The following is a 22,746-nucleotide window of genomic DNA, read 5'->3' as shown; positions in this document are numbered from 1 at the left end:
TAAGAAAGGTGCCAGAAGAGAGGGACATATTGAAGATCTGAGTTAAAGAGTGTAGAGCCAGAGGGTAACCGCAGTAATTGAGAGGGAATAGGGTCTAGGTGACAGGTGGTTAGGTGAGCGTTAGTTTAGCAAACCTCGTCTGTAGTAGCAGGGTTGAATAAGGATAGTGTTGAGTGTACCTGTGGACATGGGGTGTGAAGTGGGGGAGATATCTGTAGAGGGGAGATTTCATAACGAATTTCATCGACCTTATTTTTTAAGTGATTGGCGATCTTCTGGGCAGAGAGTGAGTTAGTGGGTGGATGCAGTGGAGGAAGATGAAGAGAAAAGGGGGACTGGATGAGAAGGTGTTAATGAGAGTTATTAAATAGGTCTGATTGGCAATGTGGAGACAAGAGTTGTATTTTGGAGGGCAGTGTTAATTTACATATTTTTTCTGAAGACGCTTCTTGCAACCCTGTTGAGTATTTGCAACAAAACGTTTGATGGTTCTGTTGTCACGCCACAATAGCAATTTCTAAAGTACTGCATCCCTCTGAAAGACTTTTTCCAATTTTTTCCTTTTTGGAGTCAGTTAAATCTCTTTTTTGGCCCATTTTGCCTGAGGAGAAGAAGCTGCCTAATTATCCACACCTTGATATAGGGTGTTGATCTCATTAGGTCACACCCTCCCTCATTACACAAATACACATCACCTGATATGCTTAACCTTTCCAATACCGTGCAATTTTACACCTTCCTGCCCAGGCCAGTTTTCAGGTTTCAGCGCTCTCACACTTTGAATGACAATTGCGCGGTCATACAACATTGTTACTAAACTAAAATTTGATCATTTTCTTCACACAACTAGAGCTTTCTTTTGGTGGTATTTAATCACCGCTGGGGTTTTTATTTTTTGCTAAATTAACAAAAAAAGACCAAAAATTTTGAAAAAAAACCATTTTTCTTTGTTTCTGTTATAAAAGTTTACAAATAAATAATTGTTCTTCATAAATTTAGGCCGAGATGTATTCTGCTACATGTCTTTGGTGAAAATAACCCAAATTAGGATGTATTTTTTAGTTTGTAGGAAAGTTATAGAGTTCACAAACTATGGTATAGATCTGAATATTGATCAATCCTGAAGTACTGACAGCCAATCTAATATCTTGAGGTCCAAGAATGTCAGAAAAGTACAGATATCCCCCAAATGACCCCTTTTTGCAGAGTAGACAGTCCGACGTACTTCATAAGAGGCATGGCGAGTTTTTTGAAGTTGTATTTTTTTGTCATAATTTTTCGGAAAATGAAAAAACTAAAAAAATTATTTTCACTATTTTTTTTTTTACATACTGTCACCAGTGCAGTACAGCATCATCATATAACTGGCATGGCGGTGAACAGCGACACTGACTCGTGACAGTATGAAAAAAAAATATATATATATATTTTTTTAATTTTTTTTAATTTTTTTAGTATATTTAATTTTTTATTACATTTTTTTTTTTTTTTTTTAAGATTTTTTTTCATATTTTACTATGACCAAAATAGTACAATGTTACCATAGTAACACTGTACTACTTTGGGGAAGTGATCAGTATTTTTTTGCACATGACATGTGCATGTGATTAGCTGTGACCATTCACAGCTAGGCACTAGTATACAATGGATGGCATCATGAATGAAGCCATCCATTGTATACAACTGTCATGTGACCTGCTGTGATTGGTCACAGCAGGTCACATGGTACCGGCAACGGGAGCCGGTACTCGGATCTGTCATCGGCCGTGTCCGAGGTGCACGGGCGGTGACAGATCGCACTGCTGCGTCGCTCTGCAACCGCGCATGTGCGGGAGCACGCCAAATGGCGTGCACCCGGAAAGCTGCAGCGCTTTTCAAGCCGCCAAACGGCCATTGGCCAGGCGGCTAATGGTTAAAGTGTTACTAAACCCACAACAGTAAAATCAGTCTGTATATGCAGTAAAGCATGCTCATTATACTCGCTGTTGAACCTAAAGGGTTAATCCTTCGTATTGAGTAAAAACGCAGTTTGATCCTGTCTTCTCTAATCCTCCCCTTCTTCCAGTGTCCCCCTCTTCTCTCCTGATAAGACATTGTGTGGAGACACTCTGCACATGCTCAGTTTGGTGTGTATTGCTAGAGGTTTTTTTTTCACCTTGGAGAGTGCATGTGATCAGCACAGGGCCAATCAGCACTGTACAGACAGCGGTCAGGGGTTCTGCATCCTCCTAGAGCAAAATGAAAACTCCTCCTACAAGCTTTAATCAGTGCTCAGCTGAACACTGATAGTCACAAGACTGCTCTAACTGCCAATGAGAAAAGGTATTTAGCAGTCTCTCTACTAAAATAATTGCATTTACAAGTTCTGTGTACTGTGAGAGACCAGATATAGTAAATGCAGGGTCCTGGGTTTAGTAGCACTTTAAATCCAATAAGCATTCAATTTTATACAACTTGGAGTTGTTCAAAATGCCCATTTGACTAATAATTGTGCACACAATGTAAAGGAAAACGAAAATAAAAAGGTTTTGCCTTTAGTTATACTTTAATCAGATGTTAATCGCGTCCTCCACCATTCCAGAGCCACATCATTCATGATGAGCCGTCTGCCACCAATGTGCCCATGTCACATGTAAATTAAAGACCTAAAAAAATTATCTATGGCCTGTGCACTACAGATACATTATGAAAAAGTATACAGACAGGAAACTATTTGCATAAGTGCTAACATTTGTGTGTGAAAAATACATTACATTTGTTAATTCTGTTACACTGCAAGCTAATGCTAAATAAAGAAGAACAAAGTACTTACTGTTGGCTGTTTGCTGGGATTTTGATTTTTACCAATCCGTTTAAGTTTTTGATACAATATCTTGCCAAATCAAAGAATTCTTCCTGCTGTCCTAATAATTGTGGCCAAGATGGTCATACAGCTCTTTGTGTTGCTAAAGAAGGCGGATTGGTTGATATCGATCCAGCTGCTAAAGATGTTTTTCAAAAACGTTAAAATCTCTGGTCCAACGCACATTTCTCCCAAAACGGAAGCTGCATGGGCCTTAGAATGGGTAAAACCATTTACAACTTACCCCATCACAACTCCCCAAAACCCCTCCTGAGACAATTGTTTTCTATGTATCCTTGTGCTGATCAATGCAGTTACCAGAAGATGCTTGCATTCCAGTACTATTAATAACTTGCTATATGTCACATTTCAACAAGATAAATGGTCAGACTATGCATACAAATACCTTGTAAGGTTCTGGAAAAAGGGGAGCATGATCACTGAACGGGTGTCTTTCTTGTAGAATCTCCTGATTCCGTCTCTCGCGTTCTCTGATTCGAAGTAAATTCCTCTCTTCATTGTATAAGCTGCCAAATGATTTAAAAAAACTGGTCAAACCTTTACACTTTGGTACACTAATCTCATTTATCTGCACACTGTATACTTTCTTACTATGTTACGTGCATTGGCTTGTTTAAAGAAAAATACCTTTTCTTTCCACACTTTACAAATTAAAGCAGCCCTACACAAAACATACAAAAATAATGTCTCAACAGACGCAGCATATACACAAAACAGTTTAACAATGTTGACAGTTCAGTTTCAGGCCCTTTGCTGTAATTTTTTTTTTATAATATTATTTGAATGTTTTTTCTTTTACTGAAAACTAAATTGAAAAAGTCAAAAAGTAAATTTGCTTAAAGCTCTTTAACAGGTGAATAAAAATAAAAGGCTCATCTAAACCCAAAAACTTAAATGTACTGTATCGTTGGATGTAGTGACTGCATTAGTGTTGTTTGACACAGATGTCTATGCAAATCACACTAAAAGCAGTGTATGTACTACTTTAGAAAAGGTGTGGCTCCGACCAAGTCAAAACCACACCGATATGACCGCTGTAATTGCAGACATTAGGGTACGAGTTTGCAAACGATATGCAAGTCGCATGGCATGCAAATCACATGCCAAGTTGCACCCAGTGCAACCAGGGTGTAAGGCTATTTTCCCTTATTTACACCTGTTAACCCTGCAAATAACACATTTCCTGTCCCTTCATTTCTTTACTGTGTCTATGGAGGCTGCAGGCTTTTGCTCATCTCTATTACTGTGGTAAAGTCCCGTTTGTTTATTTATACCTACAGGTAAGCCTATAATAAGGCTTACCTGTAGGTACAGTAAATATCCCCTAATCGTGCACCTTTTAGGAGATATTTACTTAAGTAGCAGCCGGTCAAGTCACTGGTGCATGCACTCTCAATGGACAGCATGCCATGTATTGAGAGCGCTGTGCCATTGGCAAGACTCCCTCACGCATGCCTGGGAGTGACGTCATTGTGGCTCGGCCCTTCAAGTGGCCGGAGCCCACGAACCCGGAAAGAACACCAGGGACGATGGAAGACCTGTAAGGGGTGACAGCACACCATTGGAGGGCTTCGTTTTAAGGGAAGTCTTTCATAGTGTGCTAGTATGTGATGTAAAGATTTTTTTGTTTTTTGGGGGGGGGTTTTTTCAGTTTAGTACCACTTTAAGCTGGGTATATGCTATAAGAACCAGCCAAAATTCACTAAGTGGGTGGCCCTGTTGGCTGAAAAACTGATACCCAGCTAAATCCAACCAGGTATTCAGACAAGTGTTGGCTGTGGCTGTCTGAATACAATAGCCGCAGCAGGAGATTCTTCCCTCTGTGCTATACGGCATGAATGGAGGAGTTTGTTGAGCTTTACATGGTGGATTGACTGGATTAGTAGGTTACAAAAGAAAGATACATTTTTTTTTTTTTTTTTGCTGTATTCTAGCAGACATGACAAGGACACTACATTAGTTTTCATTTTTTAGGCTAAGACCATTTTTTGCAAGTAGAAAGAACACTATATGTCAAAAATGCAATCACCACACCCAAGGATGGGTAGCCTGCAGTATATACAGTGTTTGTGTTGAAATGTTTTTCAATGATAAAATACAACTTTTTTTTATCACTATACACACACATTCACAAAGGGCTATACGAGGTATTAGTATAATTGGTCATGACAAAAAATGTGCTTTTCAATGCTTCAAAATTCCTGCATCATCAGCAATGTCCCTTATCATATACTGCTGGCAAAGTCTGTATCAGAAAAGGTGCAGTTGTGAAGGTCTGTGCTGCTGTATCCAGATAAGAAGCAAAAAAAAAAAAAAAAAAAGTGAAATGTTTAGCTAAATGTTCTCAAGAACCAAGATGCATATAATTGTTTTTAAAAAAACTACAGTTGGTAACCTGACAGGTTAGCAAACATTATAGCTATGCATTTAGAAACTATTTGGCTGCTGAAAGAAATATAGATAGATTTTTGGCCAACTTGTTGCTGGGCAGATTATAAATACAAAACACATCAAAAAATGTATCAAACACATACAAAACGCATTACATGTGTTTTCTGCAGCATCTTCATTGAAGTCTATTGAACCAAAAATGCAACGTTTTGTGTACAAAAAAGTCCCTGATCTTTCTCAAAACCACAGCAGTTCAAAAAAGCATATATGTGAATGTGTCCCATAGGAAACCATGCTAAATGGACTTTAGTGCATTTCTGCTGCCGCCCGAATGCTTCCACCTAACAGATGAGCTCTGCTGCTTGCCTGCTTCAGGGATAAAGGCAAAAAAAAAAAAAAAAAAACGAACTGCCCGGCTCCCGGAACTACATGTCCTGGGTGTCGGGCGATATGAATTGCACATCCCTGCACAATGTATTGCAATTTGTTGTGTATGGGGCTACGGAGCCGCAGACCAGCTAGGGTACCCATGTTGATCTGTGTCCACTGTCACAATGGGCATGTGAGCATCAGAACTGGACCATGTAGCAATGGAGGAAGGTAGTCTGGTCTGATGGATTCAAGAATGGTTTGAGAAACATAACAATGAGTTTGTGAGGTTGACTTGGCCTCCAAATTCTGCAGATCTCAAGCCAATTGAGCATCTGTGGGATGTGCTGGAAAAACAAGTCCAATCCATGGAGACCCCACCTCACAACTTATAGGACTTAAAGGATCTGCTACTGATGGCAGATATCACCACATAACTTCAGGGGTCTAGTGGAGTCCACACCTTGACTTGTTATGATGGGTGATCACAATGTTATGGCAGGTAGGTAGAGGTGTGTGTGTAGGTAGGTGTGTAGGTAGGTAGGGGTGTGTGTAGGTAGGGGTGTGGGTGTGTGTGTGTGTGTGTCACACATATATATTTGGGATTCACAAAGCTTTAGAAAACTAAAATGTCAACTACTTTAAGCCAGCTATACTATATTTTTTTTAATATTTGTCTTCCCTAAATTCCCTAAAAGCTTTTGTGATCGGTAGTGAACAACCTGTAAAAAACCAAGTTACGAAAATTCTCGTACGACAGAATAAAAATTCAGAAGTGATGTAATGTATTGCATTTTCGGATGAAAACTGTACTGGTTAAAAGAAAATTGTACGATCTGGTATCGTGCAAAAAAAATTTTCATGCTTGTCCCTTCAAGTAATTTCGGATCATTGCTGTGTACTATCAGATTATACGATCACTTTCAAAGCAGCACTTTCTGTACGATTTTCTGATCTTGTGTACTGGGCTTTACCCTGAAAAACTTTCCTTTTGAAGATAGTCACTTTTATTTCCCAGTTGTAAACTATACTAGCAAAATATTAAAGGAAACTTTCAGAATTATCAGAGGCCTTGGTCTCCAAATACACAGATAAGAACGTAATAAAGTAGGCTGGTTTTTACAGCTTGACGTCAAATCACTCAATATTCTGGCTGTCTGACAGGTAAACAGGAGTAGTGATGCACTGTTACCCTTTGCATTCATGCACTGAAGTGCCTTGTTAATTGTTACACATTGAACAAACAGGAAAAAAGTGGGTGCAAATTTGTTTTTCCTGTGATAGTGGTACTTGGAAGAGATTTCTGAACTGAAACATTGACTATATCTTCCTATGGTTTAAACATTTGCATGAAATTTGTTACACAGACACAAAGCAAGCCAATGTAGCGGTGTACTTATCAACCAGGCAAAGGTTGCCCACACTTTGGTTATTTACTAAAACTGCATGGTGCAAAACCTGGTGCAGCTCTGCAGAGAAACCAATCAGCTTCCAAGTTGTACTGCCAGAGCTTAAAATGAACAAGCCGATTGGCTACCATGCACTGAAGCACCAGATTCTGAGTTCACCAGCTTTAGTAAATTCTCCCCCTTTGTGTTTCTTCTAATGCTGAAATAAGTAGAAAATGAGGCTTGAGTTTGTGACTTAGCACCTTCCCGCCCGACCTATAGCGGACTGGCGGCCGAGCGGGACACTCACCGTTGAGACTGGGCATCATATGATGTACTGTCAAAACGAGCAGTGCGATTTGTCACCGGCTGTGTCCACGGGACACAGTCGATGACATATCACTAGACTGGCCCGTTGCCAGTGTCATGTGACAGCTGTGACGAATCACAGCAGATCACATGTCAATTGTATACAATGGATGGCGTCCTGTCATGCCATCCATCGTATACAATTATGTTGTTAGCTGTGACTGGTCAAGGCAGTCATATGATACAGACAGGGCCAATCACAGCCCATCTGTATCATGTGATCAGCTTTGCCCAATCACATCTAATCACAACAAAAGAGTGAATGAATCAGTTTCATTCAGTAACACTGTTTGCAACGATCAATGAAATACATTGATATTAGCAATCATAATGTGTTAAAAAAAAAATCCTTATCACTTGCCCAGAGTAATTTAATGTTACTATGGTAACATTGAATTGCTTTGGTCACAGTGTGCTGAAAAATAAAATAGTAAAACAAATAAAACATTTAATAAAAAATAAAAAAATATAGAAACATTTGAAAAAAAAAAAACAAAAAACACAAATTAAATTATTTTCACCAAAGAAATGTAGCAGAATACATTTTGACCTAAATTTATGAAGAAATGTAATTTATTTGCAAAATTTTATAACAGAAATGAAGAAAAGTGAGTTTTTGTTTTTTTCAAAAGTTTCAGATGTTTTTTGTTTTATTTAGCAAAAAAATAAAAAATTCAGTGGTGAATAAATACCACCAAAAGAAAGCTCTATTTGTGTGAAAAAAATTATAAACATTTCATATGGGTATAGTGTTGCATGACCGTGCAATTGTCAAAGTGCGACAGCGCTGAAAAGTGAAAATTTGCCTGGGAAGGAAGGGTGTATAAGTGCCCAGTATTGAAGGGTTAAACTAAAGGTTCTTGGGAATTCTACTTCAAAGCAGATTTGTTACGCTGGAAAGGTCTGTGTAACACTACAGACCCTTTTGCTTGCTACTTTTCCTCATCTGCCTGATTCCAAAAACTTAAAGTGGAAGTCTGGTCAAAACCAAGCTAAACCTAAACTTGCTCCCACCCCCATTCTAAGCCCTTTTCTAACTACCCTGTAAAGTAACGATGTGCATGGTTACATAATCTGAGGGCACTATGGACTGGTCACATGATCAGCTCCCAGAGCAGGCTTCAGGGGAGAGGAGGGACAGTGGATAGCAGATGCCCCATATTTAAGTCTATGGGTGATGTGATTGCCAAGGCTCTATAGCTGTTGCTGCTCTCTCCCCTTCCCTGAAGCCAGCCACTGTAGAGATCACATGACCGGACCAGAGCACCCCGGGAATAGGCAAGTATACACATCTTTCCTTTACAGCACGGTTTCTCAACTGGGGTTTCTCCAGGAGGTTGCTGGGAGTTCCATGAGCAATGAGCAATTTCTGCCTCTCAGATAAGTTACCACTGACGCCATTGGTCTTTTTAGATATCTGTAAGGGGGTAATTCTCCCCAATGACCACAACTGTAAGGAGCATTCTTCCCACTGACCATCACACTCATGTATCAGGAGTTGTAGATATAGTCATTTTTAAGGTTAAGGTTAGTTCTAGGGTTTCTCGGTGTTGAAAAGGTTGAAAGGCTGCTTTACAGGTTAGTTAGTATAGGGCGTAGAATGGGGGTGGGGGTAAGTTTAAGTTCAGTTAGGCTTTGATTGGACTTCTACTTTAAAAGTGATAATAAAGCCTTACGTATACCCAGTGAAGTGACTGGTCTCAGGTGATACATAGATGAAACAAATCCTTCTATATCAGTTGTAGCTATACTAATTTGGCGTGACACACTAATATTTTATTTATGGTCAGGTGCTGGTGGACTAGATCAGGGGTGGGCAACTGTGGCCCTCCAGCTGTTGGTGAACTACAAGTCCCATCATGCCTCTGCCTTTGGGAGTCATGCTTGTAACTGTCAGTTTTGCAATACCTCATGGGACTTGTAGTTCTACAACAGCTGAAGGGCCACAGTTGCCCATTCCTGGACTAGATCATCCACAGGAATTACAATGGTAAGATTTTGCAAATAAAGTGCTCAGCCCTGCCATTAAACTTGATATTTATTCTTTATGTAATTTCTGTAATGGTAAATAAATGAGAAAGTAAACAGATACAACAGATGGATGTAATTTGGAATTCGGGATCAGAAACCTTTCCATTAAGTCCATGACATAGAAGTGGATATTTGGTAAAATTGGCACACTGGCTTGCACACAAAACTGATATCATGTTTGGAAGGACTGACCCACTACCTTTAATTGCACTAAGTTTGGGGTTAGGATAAGGATTTGAGCATTTCTAGGAATGGCTACCGCATAAATAACTAAAAGCTAGTAAAATGTACAGTAAAAGAATGAGAGACAGCACACAAATCCTGGATATATACAGTATGAATTTTGGAAGCGTAACACCAAGATGATTGGACTATCCCCCATCCACACATTTGAGATGCAATGGGAACTCTTCCCCGTTGTGCTATTGTATACTGTCAGCAGGGACTCCCCCGCTGTCAGAATACACTGATCACTGCTGCAACCTATTGGCTACAGTGCTGGTTGAAGCAAAATTTTTCAACAAACCTGTTCGAGAGCAGTAGGGCAATTTGCCTGACACGGATGGCCTTTATTGGACTACAGATTATTCCTTCTTTAAGTTACTTTTTCTCTCTCTAAAAATAGGTACAGGAACTTCCCCTTCTGAGTCACTTGTCTATGCCTGCAAACCCCCCCCCCCCCCCTTCCCCCACACCCATCCACCTCCAAGCACTGTCCCTTGGTTCCACCCTCTACCCACCTTCCAGTACTGCTAATTTTAGAGAATAAAGAGTCAAGTATTTTGTGGTGCTAAGCAATTTGTATGGAACTTGTTAATGATAACCAAGAAAGGCAGCCAGAAGCAATAGACCCCCTCAGCATCAACAGATTCCCCCAGGAACAATGGACCCCTTGCTATTATATACATTCAGTGCTGGAGGTGCCTGAACAGCATTCTCCCATGTTCCCGCTAAAAAAAGCCCTGAAGGACAGTATCCAAACTGAGAAGATTAAATGATTAACATAACAAGTTAAAGCCTAACTTCAGGCAATTTTCTTTTAGTTTTAAACAAAGTGACCAAAAGGTAACATTTCCATCAGGTTTTAATTGCTGTTTGCCATCCAATGGGGAGATTTTCTGATACTTCCTGTCCTTGTGTCAAGTTTATATTCCTGTCTGTCAATCCAATGGCAAAATCTCTACTTGTTTCCAATCTTTGTGACACCTGAACAAGAAATGGGTGGATCAGTATTTATCAGAATAGGAAACCATGGTCAGAAGTCTCGACTCTTCCTTATGTTAAAAAATTGTGTTTTGATCTGTGTCCCCACTGGGAAGATTTCCCATAATTTATTGCCCTGAATAGGGTCACAGGTGGCAATAAAAACCCAACAGAGGCTCAAAAAAGTTGACCTTTCATAATATGCATGCAATAGGTCTTTCTTCATCTTCGATAATAATAGAACGCCACTAAACAGAAGGTACAAAAGATAATGTCATGGGAAAATATCCAATTCTACACAAAAGCTCCAAATAAAAAAAGCTGCGCTTACATGAAGCTTTTCCTCTTTGCTTCATTGTAAGTCATACAGAAGAAGCAGCTGCAGATCGCATTAAAATCCTTTTTATGTCTGCCACATATGTAGGCAACGTCTGCTTAATGCATTTTTTTTTCCAGGTAAACAACCCAGATTTGCTATATTACCATTTCACTGCTATTTAATTCTATGAACAGAGTATTACTTTTCATTTGTTCATTTTCTGCAATCCTTACAATCCTAAATCTGACAGTGACTTGCACATTAACATTTTTCCCTCTTTTTAAAAAAAAAAAAATCAACATAGATAAGGATTGAAAGTGAAGAGAACTCGGTTCTCCAAACTCTCATGTTAGACACGAGTTTGCTTACATGAAAAGTTGAAGCAGTCTTTGGTTAGTCATGCATCAATATTAAATGCAAGTTGACGCTACTATGGAAACCACTCTGAAAGGCTTACATGGGGTACAGCTAACTTGTCATTGATCACATGTACTGGTTACGCAGCCTAAATGCATACTAAAGTAAAACTATTCAGCCAGTAAAAAAACACAAAGAGAAAATAAAAAGACACATGATTACGCTGACAGACAAAAAAACCCAAAACATATCCATGGAAAAAAAAAAAAGTCCTCTAAATATATACACAGTTGGCGTTAAAGTGTCCACACATGCTAATCATATACAGAGAAGGCTTGCTTTAGATCTTTTTTGTTGATCAGTGAGTGGCCAAACCCTAACTTTTTTCCTAATTGTTATATGCTCAGCAATCATTTGGACTGGTTGGATGAAAAAAATGATTTAATAAATAAATAAGAAAAAAAGGGGAGTTTTGAATGACCAACTGTACTTGTCATACAAGAAGCTGTTCCAGCCAGATGCCCCATTACTCCTTTGTAACATGCTCAAGGTACAGATACACAAGTTATTGTAAAGGCTGAAGATTTTTTACCTTAATGCAATTTATGCATGAAGCTGCTTCCCCCCACAGCCCCCCCCCCCCCCCCAATACTTACCTGAGCCCAATCTCAGTCCATCGATGTGCAGCAGAGCAACAGCTCTCTGCTTCCTCATTGACAGACAAAGCAGCAAGAGCCATTGGTTCCCACTGCTGTCAATCAGAACCAGTGAGAAGGGAGCGAGAAGCAGGGCCAGGCCATGCTCTGCTGTGTCTTATGGATGCAGAGAACAGGGCTTGGGAGCGAGCATGCACCAGTGCCCCCATAGAAAGTGGCTTGCTATGGGGGCACTGCTCAGGGGGAAGGAGCCAGAAGTGCCAGCAGAATAACCAAGAGGAGGCTCACAGCTGCTCTGTGCAAAACCATTGACCAGAGCAGGTAAGTGTAACATGTTTGTTATTTTAATAAAATAAAAATCAAACTTTTAATATCACGTTAGTAACTTGCACGACTCCTTATGACACTTGAATATGTGCAAATAAAACTGCCAGTTTAGGAAATTATAAAATTTTATACTATTTACACTATTAAGTATGTGAGCCCTAGCAAAAACTGAAATCTTTAAATCAAAACAGTGTATATACCCATTTGTTACACCATCTTGCACACCGTCACTCATTTGTTCTATTTAATACCCCTCTACTACCTTTTTTATTTTATATATGAATGTGTGTATACAGCGGGTAAAATAAGTATTGAACACATCACCATTTTTCTCAGTAAATATATTTCTAAAGGCACTATTAACACGAAAGTTTCACCACATTATTTATTTATTACAGGTACTTCTATAGCGCCGTCAATTTATGCAGCACTTTACATATATATTGTACATTCACATCAGTCCCTAACCCTCAAGGAGCGTACAATCTAAAGTCCCTAACTCACATTCATACATGTCGGTAACAACCCATGCAATCCATACATACAAAGAAACCAAAACAAAAAGTTCAGAATTTAAGTTATGTATACTAAAATGGAATGACACAAGGAAAGTATTGAACACGCTAACTGAAATTTATTTAATACTTCGTACAAAATCCTTTGTTGGTAATGACAGCTTCAAGACACCTCCTGGTATGGAGATAAGTCGCATGCATTGCTCAGGTGTGATTTTGGCCCATTCTTCCACACAGTCTTCAAATTTTGAAGGTTCCGTGGGCCTCTTTTATGAGCTCTGATCTTTAGTTCTTTCAATAAATTTTCTATTGGACTCGGGTCAGGTGATTGGCTGGGCCATTTCAGCAGCTTTATTTTCCTTTATTTGAAAACAATTGAGAGTTTCCTTGGCTTTGTGTTTGAGATCTTTGTCTTGCTGAAATGTCCACCCTTGTTTCATCTTCATCATCCTGGTAGATGGCGGCAGATTTTTATCTTATGTCTTGGTACATTTTTCCATGCATCCTTCGTTCAAAGACACAAAGTTTGCCAGTACGGTATGCAGAAAAATGGCCCCACACCATGATGTTCCCACCTCCATGCTTCACTGTTGGTATGCTATTTTTGGGGTGATGTGTAGGGCCATTTAACCTCCAAACATGGTGTGTATTATGGCATCCAAATTTTGGTCTCACCTGCCCCCTCGACCCTATCCCCTCACAACTCCTACAACCTCCCTCCCCCTCCATCCTACGCTCCCTCACCCACATCTTCAATCTCTCCCTCTCCTCCGGCACTTTCCCTTCCCCTCTGAAACATGCACACATCACCCCCATACTTAAAAAGCCCTCCCTGGACCCCAATGACCCGAACAACCTCAGACCCATCTCCCTGCTCCCATTTACATCTAAACTCCTCGAGCTCCTAGTCTACGCCCGCCTATGCTCTCACCTCAACGACAACAACCTCCTCGATCCCCTACAGTCCGGCTTCCGTCCCCTACACTCCACCGAAACTGCCTTACTCAAACTCTCCAACGACCTGCTAACCGCCAAAGCTAATGGCCACTATTCAGTGCTCCTACTCCTTGACCTCTCTGCGGCCTTTGACACAGTCGACCACCCCCTCCTCCTCAAAAAACTACACTCCCTTGGCCTCAGAGATTCTGCTCTCTCCTGGCTCTCATCCTACCTGTCACAACGCTCTTTCAGCGTTACCTATAATGCCACCACCTCCCTCTCACTCCCCCTCTCTGTTGGGGTCCCTCAAGGCTCTGTCCTTGGGCCCCTTCTCTTCTCCATCTACACCTCCTCCCTTGGCCAACTCATACACTCTCACGGCTTCAACTACCATCTCTATGCCGACGACACACAAATCTCTCAACCCCCCACTTCACCCCCTCGGTCTCCGCCCGAATCACACACCTGTTGAGCGACATATCAGACTGGATGTCGCTCCACTTCCTTAAACTGAACCTCTCCAAAACCGAGTTTCTTGTCTTCCCTCCAGCCCGGACACCACCCCCCACTGACTTCTCCATCATGTCCAACAACGACACCATCAAACCCGCCCCGCAGGCCAGAATACTTGGTGTCATTTTGGACTCCAACCTATCCTTCCAGCCCCAAATCCACTCTTTAACAAACTCGTGCAGACTCCACCTCCGCAATATCGCCAAAATCCGCACGTTCCTAACTCCAGAAACCACTAAACAGCTCATCCACTCCCTCATCATATCACGACTCGACTACTGCAACTCCCTCCTCACTGGCCTGCCTCGCCGCTGGCTATCCCCACTTCAGTCCATCCTGAATACGGCTGCCAGACTCATTCACCTTTCCAACCGCTCCGTTTCCGCCACTCCCCTCTGCCAATCCCTCCACTGGCTTCCGATTGCGCAACGGATCAAATTCAAAATCCTAACGCTGACGTACAAAGCCGTCCACCATACTGCCCCGAACTACATCACTGACCTAATATCCAAGTACCGCCCAACACGCACACTCCGCTCCTCACAAGACCTCCTTCTCTCTAGTTCCCTGGTCTCCTCCTCCCATGCCCGCCTCCAGGACTTCTCCAGGGTGTCACCCATCCTCTGGAACTCCCTGCCCCAACCCATCAGATTATCACCTACTCTCCTCTCCTTTAGGCGCACCCTGAAAACCCATCTCTTCAGGGAAGCCTACCCCGCCCCCTGCTAACTTGCCGACCTCCTCCACTCTTCCTACCACTCCATCCCCCACAGCTATCTCCTCCTGTGCCACCATCCCCTCCCTCCTTGATTGTAAGCTCGAAAGAGCAGGGCCCTCGATCCCCTCATGTTTTGCATTGTATTGGTATTGTTCTGTCACATGTTCTGTCCCCCTCTGTAATGTACAGCGCTGAGTGAACTATTGGCGCTTTATAAATACTGTATAATAATAATAATAATAATCTGACCAGACTATATTCTCCCAGTATTTCACAGGCTTGTCTAAATGCTGTGCAGCAAACTTTAAACAAGCTTCAAAATGCTTTTTCTTCAGAAATGGAGTCTTGCATGGTGAGCGTGCTTACAGGCCACAGCGGTTGAGTGCATTACTTATTGTTTTCTTTGAAACAGTTATACCTGCTAATTCCAGGTCTTTTTGAAGCTCCCCATAAGTGGTCCTGGGCTCTTGGACAACTCTTCAGACAATTCTTTTCACTTCTCGGTCAGAAATCTTGCGAGGAGTACCTGGTTGTGGTTGGTTTATGGTGAACTGCTGCTGTTTCCACTTCTGGATTATGGCCCCAACAGCGCTCACTGGAACATTCAGAAGTTTAGAAATCCTTCTGTAACCAATGCCATCAGCATGATATGCAACAAGAAGGTTGCAAAGGTCTTCAGACAGCTCTTTGCTTTTACCCATCATGAGATGTTTCTTCTGACACTTTGGTAATGAGAGACCTTTTTATAGGTCATCAGTTGAGACTGAACTAGCGGATATTAATTTGCACTGACAAGGGACAGGATTGCTTTCTAATTACAGATAGATTTCAGTTGGTGTCTTGGCTTTCCAAGCCTTTTTGCACCTGACTTTCTTCAGGTATTCAAAACGTTTTCCTTGTGTCATTCCATTTTATTACACATAACTTAAAGTGGTTCTAAAAGCTCAAGGTTTTACCTTCATGAACTCTATGCATGAAGGTAAAAAAACTTTCTTTGTGCAGTGCCCCCTCCAATCCAGCAAAGTTCTCAACAGTCTGTCTGGGGACTCTTCTTCCTCACTGGCTGAGTCAGCAATGGGAGCCCATTGGCTCATGCTGCTGTCAATCACAGCCAGTAAGCCAATGAGGAGAGAGTGGGAGGCAGGGCCGAACGGTGGCTCTATGTTTTATGGACGCATAGAGCAGCAGCTCAGGGATGAGCAGGCAGTGGTGCCCCCAGGGCGTGCGACTTTCCCATGGGGCACTGCTCAAGGAGGAGGAGCCAGCAGCGCCGGAGGGGACCCAAAAAGAAGAGGGTTGGGGCTGCTCTGTGCAAAATCACTGCACAGGTAGGTATAGACACGTTTGTTATTTTAGAAAAAAAAAAAAACACAACAAGCTTTAGTGTCACTTTAATTTTTGAACTTATTTGTTTTAGTTTCTTTGTATGTATGGGTTGTTACCGACATGTGGTAAAAATTTCATGTCAATAGCACCTTTAAAAATATATTTGAGAAAAATGGTGATGTGTTTTTCACTATTTATTTTACCTGCGGTTTATAAACACATTTTAATGCACCCATTTCTGTTCGGTTTTATATTTACATATAGGAATTTCTTACCTTGTCTATAACTTTCACTTTAAAGGGACTAGATACATTTGTAACACAAATGTAGCAAGTTACCTTCGAAAAGGATATTTAGGAATACCCTATATTACAGTATCTTGCTCGTATTCATACTTTGCATTTCCTGAATGCATGACAAAAACGCATAGGAAATAGGGGTGCACCGAAATTTCGGTGGCTGAAACATGTCAGGCCAGAAACACCCCTATCAGCTGTTGGTCGATATGGAAAAAAAAAACACACACCGATACAGGTGCCGAATATAACCATGCCCCTTGCTGCCGCCATCACCGGCCGCCGCTCAGTAGTTCCTGAGAAACCACCAAACGATCCCAGCGCTGGACATAGAGATGAGTGGAGGCTATCTTTCCTTCACCAATCTCTATGCCGTTGGAGGACTGGAGCAATGTCTCTTCCAGTTCCGTCGCCTTGTAAAGAAGGTTATTTTTTATATTTTTTTAAAGCACTAGATCAATGCTTTTTTTTTATCTAAAGATTTACATTGTAGAAGAGATGTGGGGTCTTATTGACCCCATATCTCTCCATAAAGAGGACCTGTCACTAATTATTTCTATCACAAGGGATGCATGCATTAACAATTTTTTTTTAAAAGGGACCGTGTAAAAAAAAAGTAAAAAAAAAAAAAAGTTTAAAAGCTCCCCCTTCCCCCTGTACTCACAGGTAGTGGTGAACACATACGTAAGCCATGCCCACATATGTAAACGCTGTTCAAACCACACATGAGGAATCGCCACAAACATCAGAGCAAAAGCAATAATTCTAGCACTAGAACTCCTCTGTAACTTTACACTGCTAACCTGTAGACATTTTTAAAGCGACACCCATGGAGATTTTTAAGTACCATAGTTTGATGCCATTCCACGAGCGTGCGCAATTTTAAAGCATGACATGTTGGGTATCTACTCGCCAAAACATCCTATTTCATATTTTACAAAAAAAATTGGGGTATATATTGTGTTTTTTTTTTTACATTAAAGTGTATTTTTTTCCAAAAAATATATATTAATTTTTAAAAACTGCCCATTTCGGTTTCGGCTTTCGGTCAAGTACATCCTGAATATTCGGTTTCGGCACCAGAATTTTCATTTTGGTACACCACTAATATGAAATGCATGTTTTTCTGCATGTTTCGGAAAACGCAGGAAAAATACTCTGCAAGCGTGTGTGTCCTACCTAAGCAGTGGCTCGGGAGTGCTTTGCTTTGAGAGCACTAGGCAGGAGGGAGGGGCCAGGAGTGCTGGTGGGTGACCCAAGAAGAGGAAGATCAGGGTTGCTTCGTGGAAAACCACTGCACAGAGCAGGTAGGTATGACGGTTCATATATGTATATAGCCTTTACTATCACTTTAACCTAAAGCACAAAAATGGCAAAGTGTGAATGGGCTTCAAAAGCTTGACATTTTTCATTATATCCATCTGTGCTTGTATTCTGCTACATTTTAAGTATATTATTATGGGTTAAATGTATGATGACATACATACAGTTACACTGTGGATGGTCAAAATATCAGCGCACCAGCCAGTCCATTGCCAAAAGGTTTCCACGGAAAACTGTCCATACACTACAACTTTACACATACTACCCATGTGACAGACTGTCAGGTGCTGTTCCCCCCCTCCCCCTGCATTGTCTAAATAGGAACATTTGTCCAACTGGGGCATTCCTATTTAGGGTACAAAACGGCCAAAAGTTTGTGAACTAATGTGCATGCACTTTGGACAGTTCTTAGATACCTGCAACCAACTTTTGACTATTCATAGACAAAATCCAATAACACCCAAATTTGAAGTCAACCACAGATCTGCATGCAAAATATAAAAAAAAAAAAAACACTGAAAATTGTACAAGTACAACCTTCATATGATAAATACAATAAAGAATGTAGCGCTATACCCAAAAGATATATGCACACTGAAAAGATAAAAAATTGTAAAAGAAAAAATTGTGAAATCACAAAATCTCATAAAAAATATATATATATATATATATATATATACACAAGTGTAACAGTGATATCAATTAATATTAATTAGTGCCCATAAATCATAGAATCCATACAATAAAATAAATAACTCAAAAACATGTGAAAAAACATTTCCATATACCGGTATATATGTAGCAAGCATACATATATATATAATTATAATCACACGTGCCTCTTGTGAAGTGAAACGACCATAAAAATGGTACAAACAACAGTGCTCTCAAAGTCCAATAAATATTGCTGGTGACCGAAGAAAAAACAGTGCTTCCAATAACTACTGTTAGTGACCATAGGCAAAACTCATGCAGATCTCTGGGTGCATATAAATCTGACAATCCGACCACCATCCTCCAAGATAACTATCACTCCAAAAGGTTGCTCTCTCAGAAATAAATATTCCCACTCTGGCTCTTCTCCGGCGTGGCGGCCATCTTGGTACACCTGTGTATTCAGCTGTACACCCATACATACATACCCTCATCCGAAAGCATGAGGTTTTGGACTGGCTGCTACAGATTGATGCTGCAATACTTTCCTGGAGAAGAGCCAGAGTGGGAATATTTATTTCTGAGAGAGCAACCTTTGGAGTGATAGTTATCTTGGAGGATCCGTGAGGGGGATCCACAACTGCTCTTTGATCCGCAAGGGTCGAAGGGATGAGGTGAGAGGCTTATCCAGATGGTGGTCGGACTGTCAGATTTATATGCACCCAGAGATCTGCACAAGTTTTGCCTATGGTCACTAACAGTAGTTATTGGAAGCACTGTTTTTTCTTCGGTCACCAGCAATATTTATTGGACTTTGAGAGCACTGTTTGTACCATTTTTATGGTCGTTTCACTTCACAAGAGGCACGTGTGATTATAATTATATATATATGTATGCGTGCTATATATACACATATATATATGGAAATGTTTTTTCACATGTTTGAGTTATTTATTTTATTGTATGGATTCTATGATTTATGGGCACTAATTAATATTAATTGATATCACTGTTACACTTGTATGTATATATATATATATATATATATATATATATATATATATATATATATATATATTTTTTTTTTTATGAGATTTTGTGATTTCACAATTTTTTCTTTTACAATTTTTTATCTTTTCAGTGTGCATATATCTTTTGGGTATAGCACTACATTCTTTATTGTATTTATTTATCACAATCACTGGTATATGATTTAATGTTAGCAGCTTTCCCTGGGATTTATATATATTTTCATTTAGTTTAAACACTTGGGAGTGCAGGAGGTTTACACCACTACTGTTACAGCCTTCATATGATGGTGTTTGATCATACCAAAACTATTTATGCTATTATTTTGTTTATTAAAAAAACCCAGACATTTAATAAAAAAAACCCACCATCAGTACCACGATGATCAAGAAAAAAAAAAAAAAACACCACAACACAAAAAGCAAGTTCCACAGATTTATTTTTCTCAAGAGGTTAGCATATCACAAAGACTCCTTTACTGAAAAATTACAACATTTTTCCACATGTAACTATCTATGGCACGTGTCAAACACAAGGCTCAGGGGCCGAATCTGGCCCCCGCCCCTCTCTTGTAGCTATGGCTCCCCCCTCTTCTCAACCTCAACTTGTCTCAGCATCTGGCAGCAGAGAGGACAGAACTCCTCCTAAAGATCCTTCACCTCTGTGCACCTGCAGCATCCCCTCTTCTCTGCCTCCCCTGGTCACAGCATTCAGCAGACTCTAGCAGCCGAGTCCAGCCCTCCTCAGGTCCTCCTCCAGACCCTGCACTTCACCTTATTAGCTCCATCCCCAGTTTCTTCCCGGGAGCGGCACAAGGTAAAGGGGTGCACTGGGATGGTGGGGGACTCTTGACTTCTAATAGTGTCGGGGGGGGGGGGGTGTTCGTAACATCTGATGTAAGGGGAGGGGGGCTGGGGGTGCTCTAGACATCTAGTCTTAAAGTTACAACCGGCCCTTTGAGGGCAACCATAATGCTGATCTGGCCCACAATTAAATTTAGTTTGACATCCCTGTATAGCCTTAAAAAAGGCTTACAATTTTGAGTCAATTGTCTCATATCTATGGGAAAACTTACATTTATAGCTGAATACACTTGAAATGTGCTGTAGGATCATATGTTATGACATAACTGAGAAACAATCAATACTGAGCACTTGGACATAAAAACATTTGCAATGATAGAAAATCTGACACTTTCAGGGTCCATGCTCCCCAGGCAGCTGAACAAAAAAATAAAATACCCAGAACGTCTGGCAGAAAAAGCAGCATAACAGTTGCTCATATTGCAGAAGTGTTTATGCACGTTTATGGGTATTTGCTTTGATAAGTTTTTTCTATCCAGAACATTCCCCTCTGCCATTTTTCACTATAATCAATGTACACTTGAAAACACTGGAGTACTTCTAAACGCCGTGTTTATGGGCACTTATGTGTGTCAAGTGTTTTTTTTTTGCCTGTAAGCTCCTCTGAAAAATGCAATTTTGATGGCTTTTTTTCTGCCTGAAAAAGCTTCTCTGCAAATATGCCTCAGACAAACAGACTAAGAGCTACAGGATGAATAAAAAATTAAAAAAGCCTGTATATGCAGCATTTTTTGGGGACCCATACAGCAATTGTTTGAAAATCAGTAGTGACATTGCATGGACACTGCATGGGAAAACTGCTAGTTTTGTCCAGGGGTTTAGGGAAGAGCTATACTTACCTTGTCCTCTGATCCCCCAGAAAACCGAGCTCCCCCACGTCCAGCAGTTGACTGTTTCTGCCATACTCACGCCCAGAGCAGGTCTATGGTCATGATGACGTCAGGAACAGTTCATTCACAAGACCGCTAGCGTGCAGGGGAGCAGAAGTGGCAGGGACTGGTCTTGCGCTCCGATGATTGGCGGATTCAGTAAGTATATCTTCACTGTAATCACCTCTAGACAAAAAGGAGAAGTTAGATCATGCAGTTTGGACACAGCCCCACTGCACGGCTCAAAAACATTTTTGCCTGGATTTCTGCTTTAAATACTTTGCTTAAAAAATTCTGGAATAAAGTAGGCCCTGCCACGGTTGTATCTCAGAATCTTCATCTGTTTTTAGCAAATTCAGCTTTCAGCATATTAGTATAAACACTGCTTTTATATTAAGCCAGTTCAAAAAGTACTGGTACATTGCAAACCTACTACAGCTAAATTTCACTTTGTTTAGAGCACTAAGAGTTAAACAGATCAACTGTTAGGTCAATACTTGTTTCTCTACTTTAAGGCCTTCTTTAATATATTCTATGGCCTCTTGGTCTTAACTGCATATTAGGCATTATTCACTGTGTAGCTCCGGAACATCAGAAAATATTGTGCGGATTAAAAAGAAATAAAAAGAAAAATGGCTGGGCACATAAATGCCAATATTCCCTCAAAGCAGTGTGACCATCTAAACACTAAGCGGCACATAGGAAACAAATTCACACAAACAGTATGAAAAGGTTTCATAGAAAACAAGTCACATTTGTGAGGATATACTTCCCTTCCCTCAAGGACAAGTCTTAATTTAGCAGCTCCACAATGTAAGCAACAGATGTTGCAGAACATTTTCCCTAGAGTGGAAAAAATCCACAATCAAAAACATGTAGCGTCACTTAATATGCCATATAGGCGTCTAGGTTTTAGAGTAGACTCCAGGAAAAGCTACCAATGAAGCAGTATAAACAAACCCCAGTCTGTCATTCAATGGTGCTACACCCACAGAACAGCCACTGTTCAATAATTTAGTTCAGGCCCATATAGAAGAAATTTCTGAGATTATGACATATGAAAGAAAAGAAAAACAGCTTTGCGCATATGAAAAATGTAATAGCTGAATACATAGGGGCCCGTTTATAAAGGCCGCCAATACGATGGTTTACCATTTTGCTACACTGAACTCTACTTTGCCCTACATCATGACTACATTTCTACAAAAAAGGTTTACAATTTTAACACCCAAATTTAAATGCCATTTAAGACATGAATTGATTTTGTAATACACTCACCAACAAAATGTAAAATTACACTAAAAATCTGGTTTGTACCTTCTATTGCTCTGTGTCTCCTCCAGATTCCTTTATTTTGTCCTGCTGTGATCTGACTTAGAGGGTGGCTACATTCTCCCACTGTCTACAGAAATGTAGCCACCCACTACT

General features: G+C 40.5%; 1 protein-coding gene across 2 annotated transcripts in view; it reads right to left on the bottom strand.

The window, feature by feature from the left end:
- Positions 1-22,746, bottom strand: part of AFF1 (ALF transcription elongation factor 1) — a 231,117-nt gene that overhangs the window by 190,454 nt on the left and 17,917 nt on the right. For both annotated transcript variants that reach the window (XM_089670570.1, XM_089670571.1), the window contains exon 2: positions 3,249-3,369. In XM_089670570.1, coding sequence (XP_089526696.1) covers positions 3,249-3,369 — 121 coding nt within the window. The remainder of the gene's footprint in view (positions 1-3,248; positions 3,370-22,746) is intronic.

The sequence above is a fragment of the Staurois parvus genome, unplaced genomic scaffold (assembly GCF_062004578.1).
Source record: "Staurois parvus isolate SC_StPar_1 unplaced genomic scaffold, SC_StPar_1.0 ptg000091l, whole genome shotgun sequence".
NCBI classification, from domain to species: Eukaryota; Metazoa; Chordata; class Amphibia; order Anura; family Ranidae; genus Staurois; species Staurois parvus.
The sequence above is the reverse complement of the archived record's forward strand: the minus strand, read 5'-3'. Positions and strand labels throughout refer to the sequence as shown.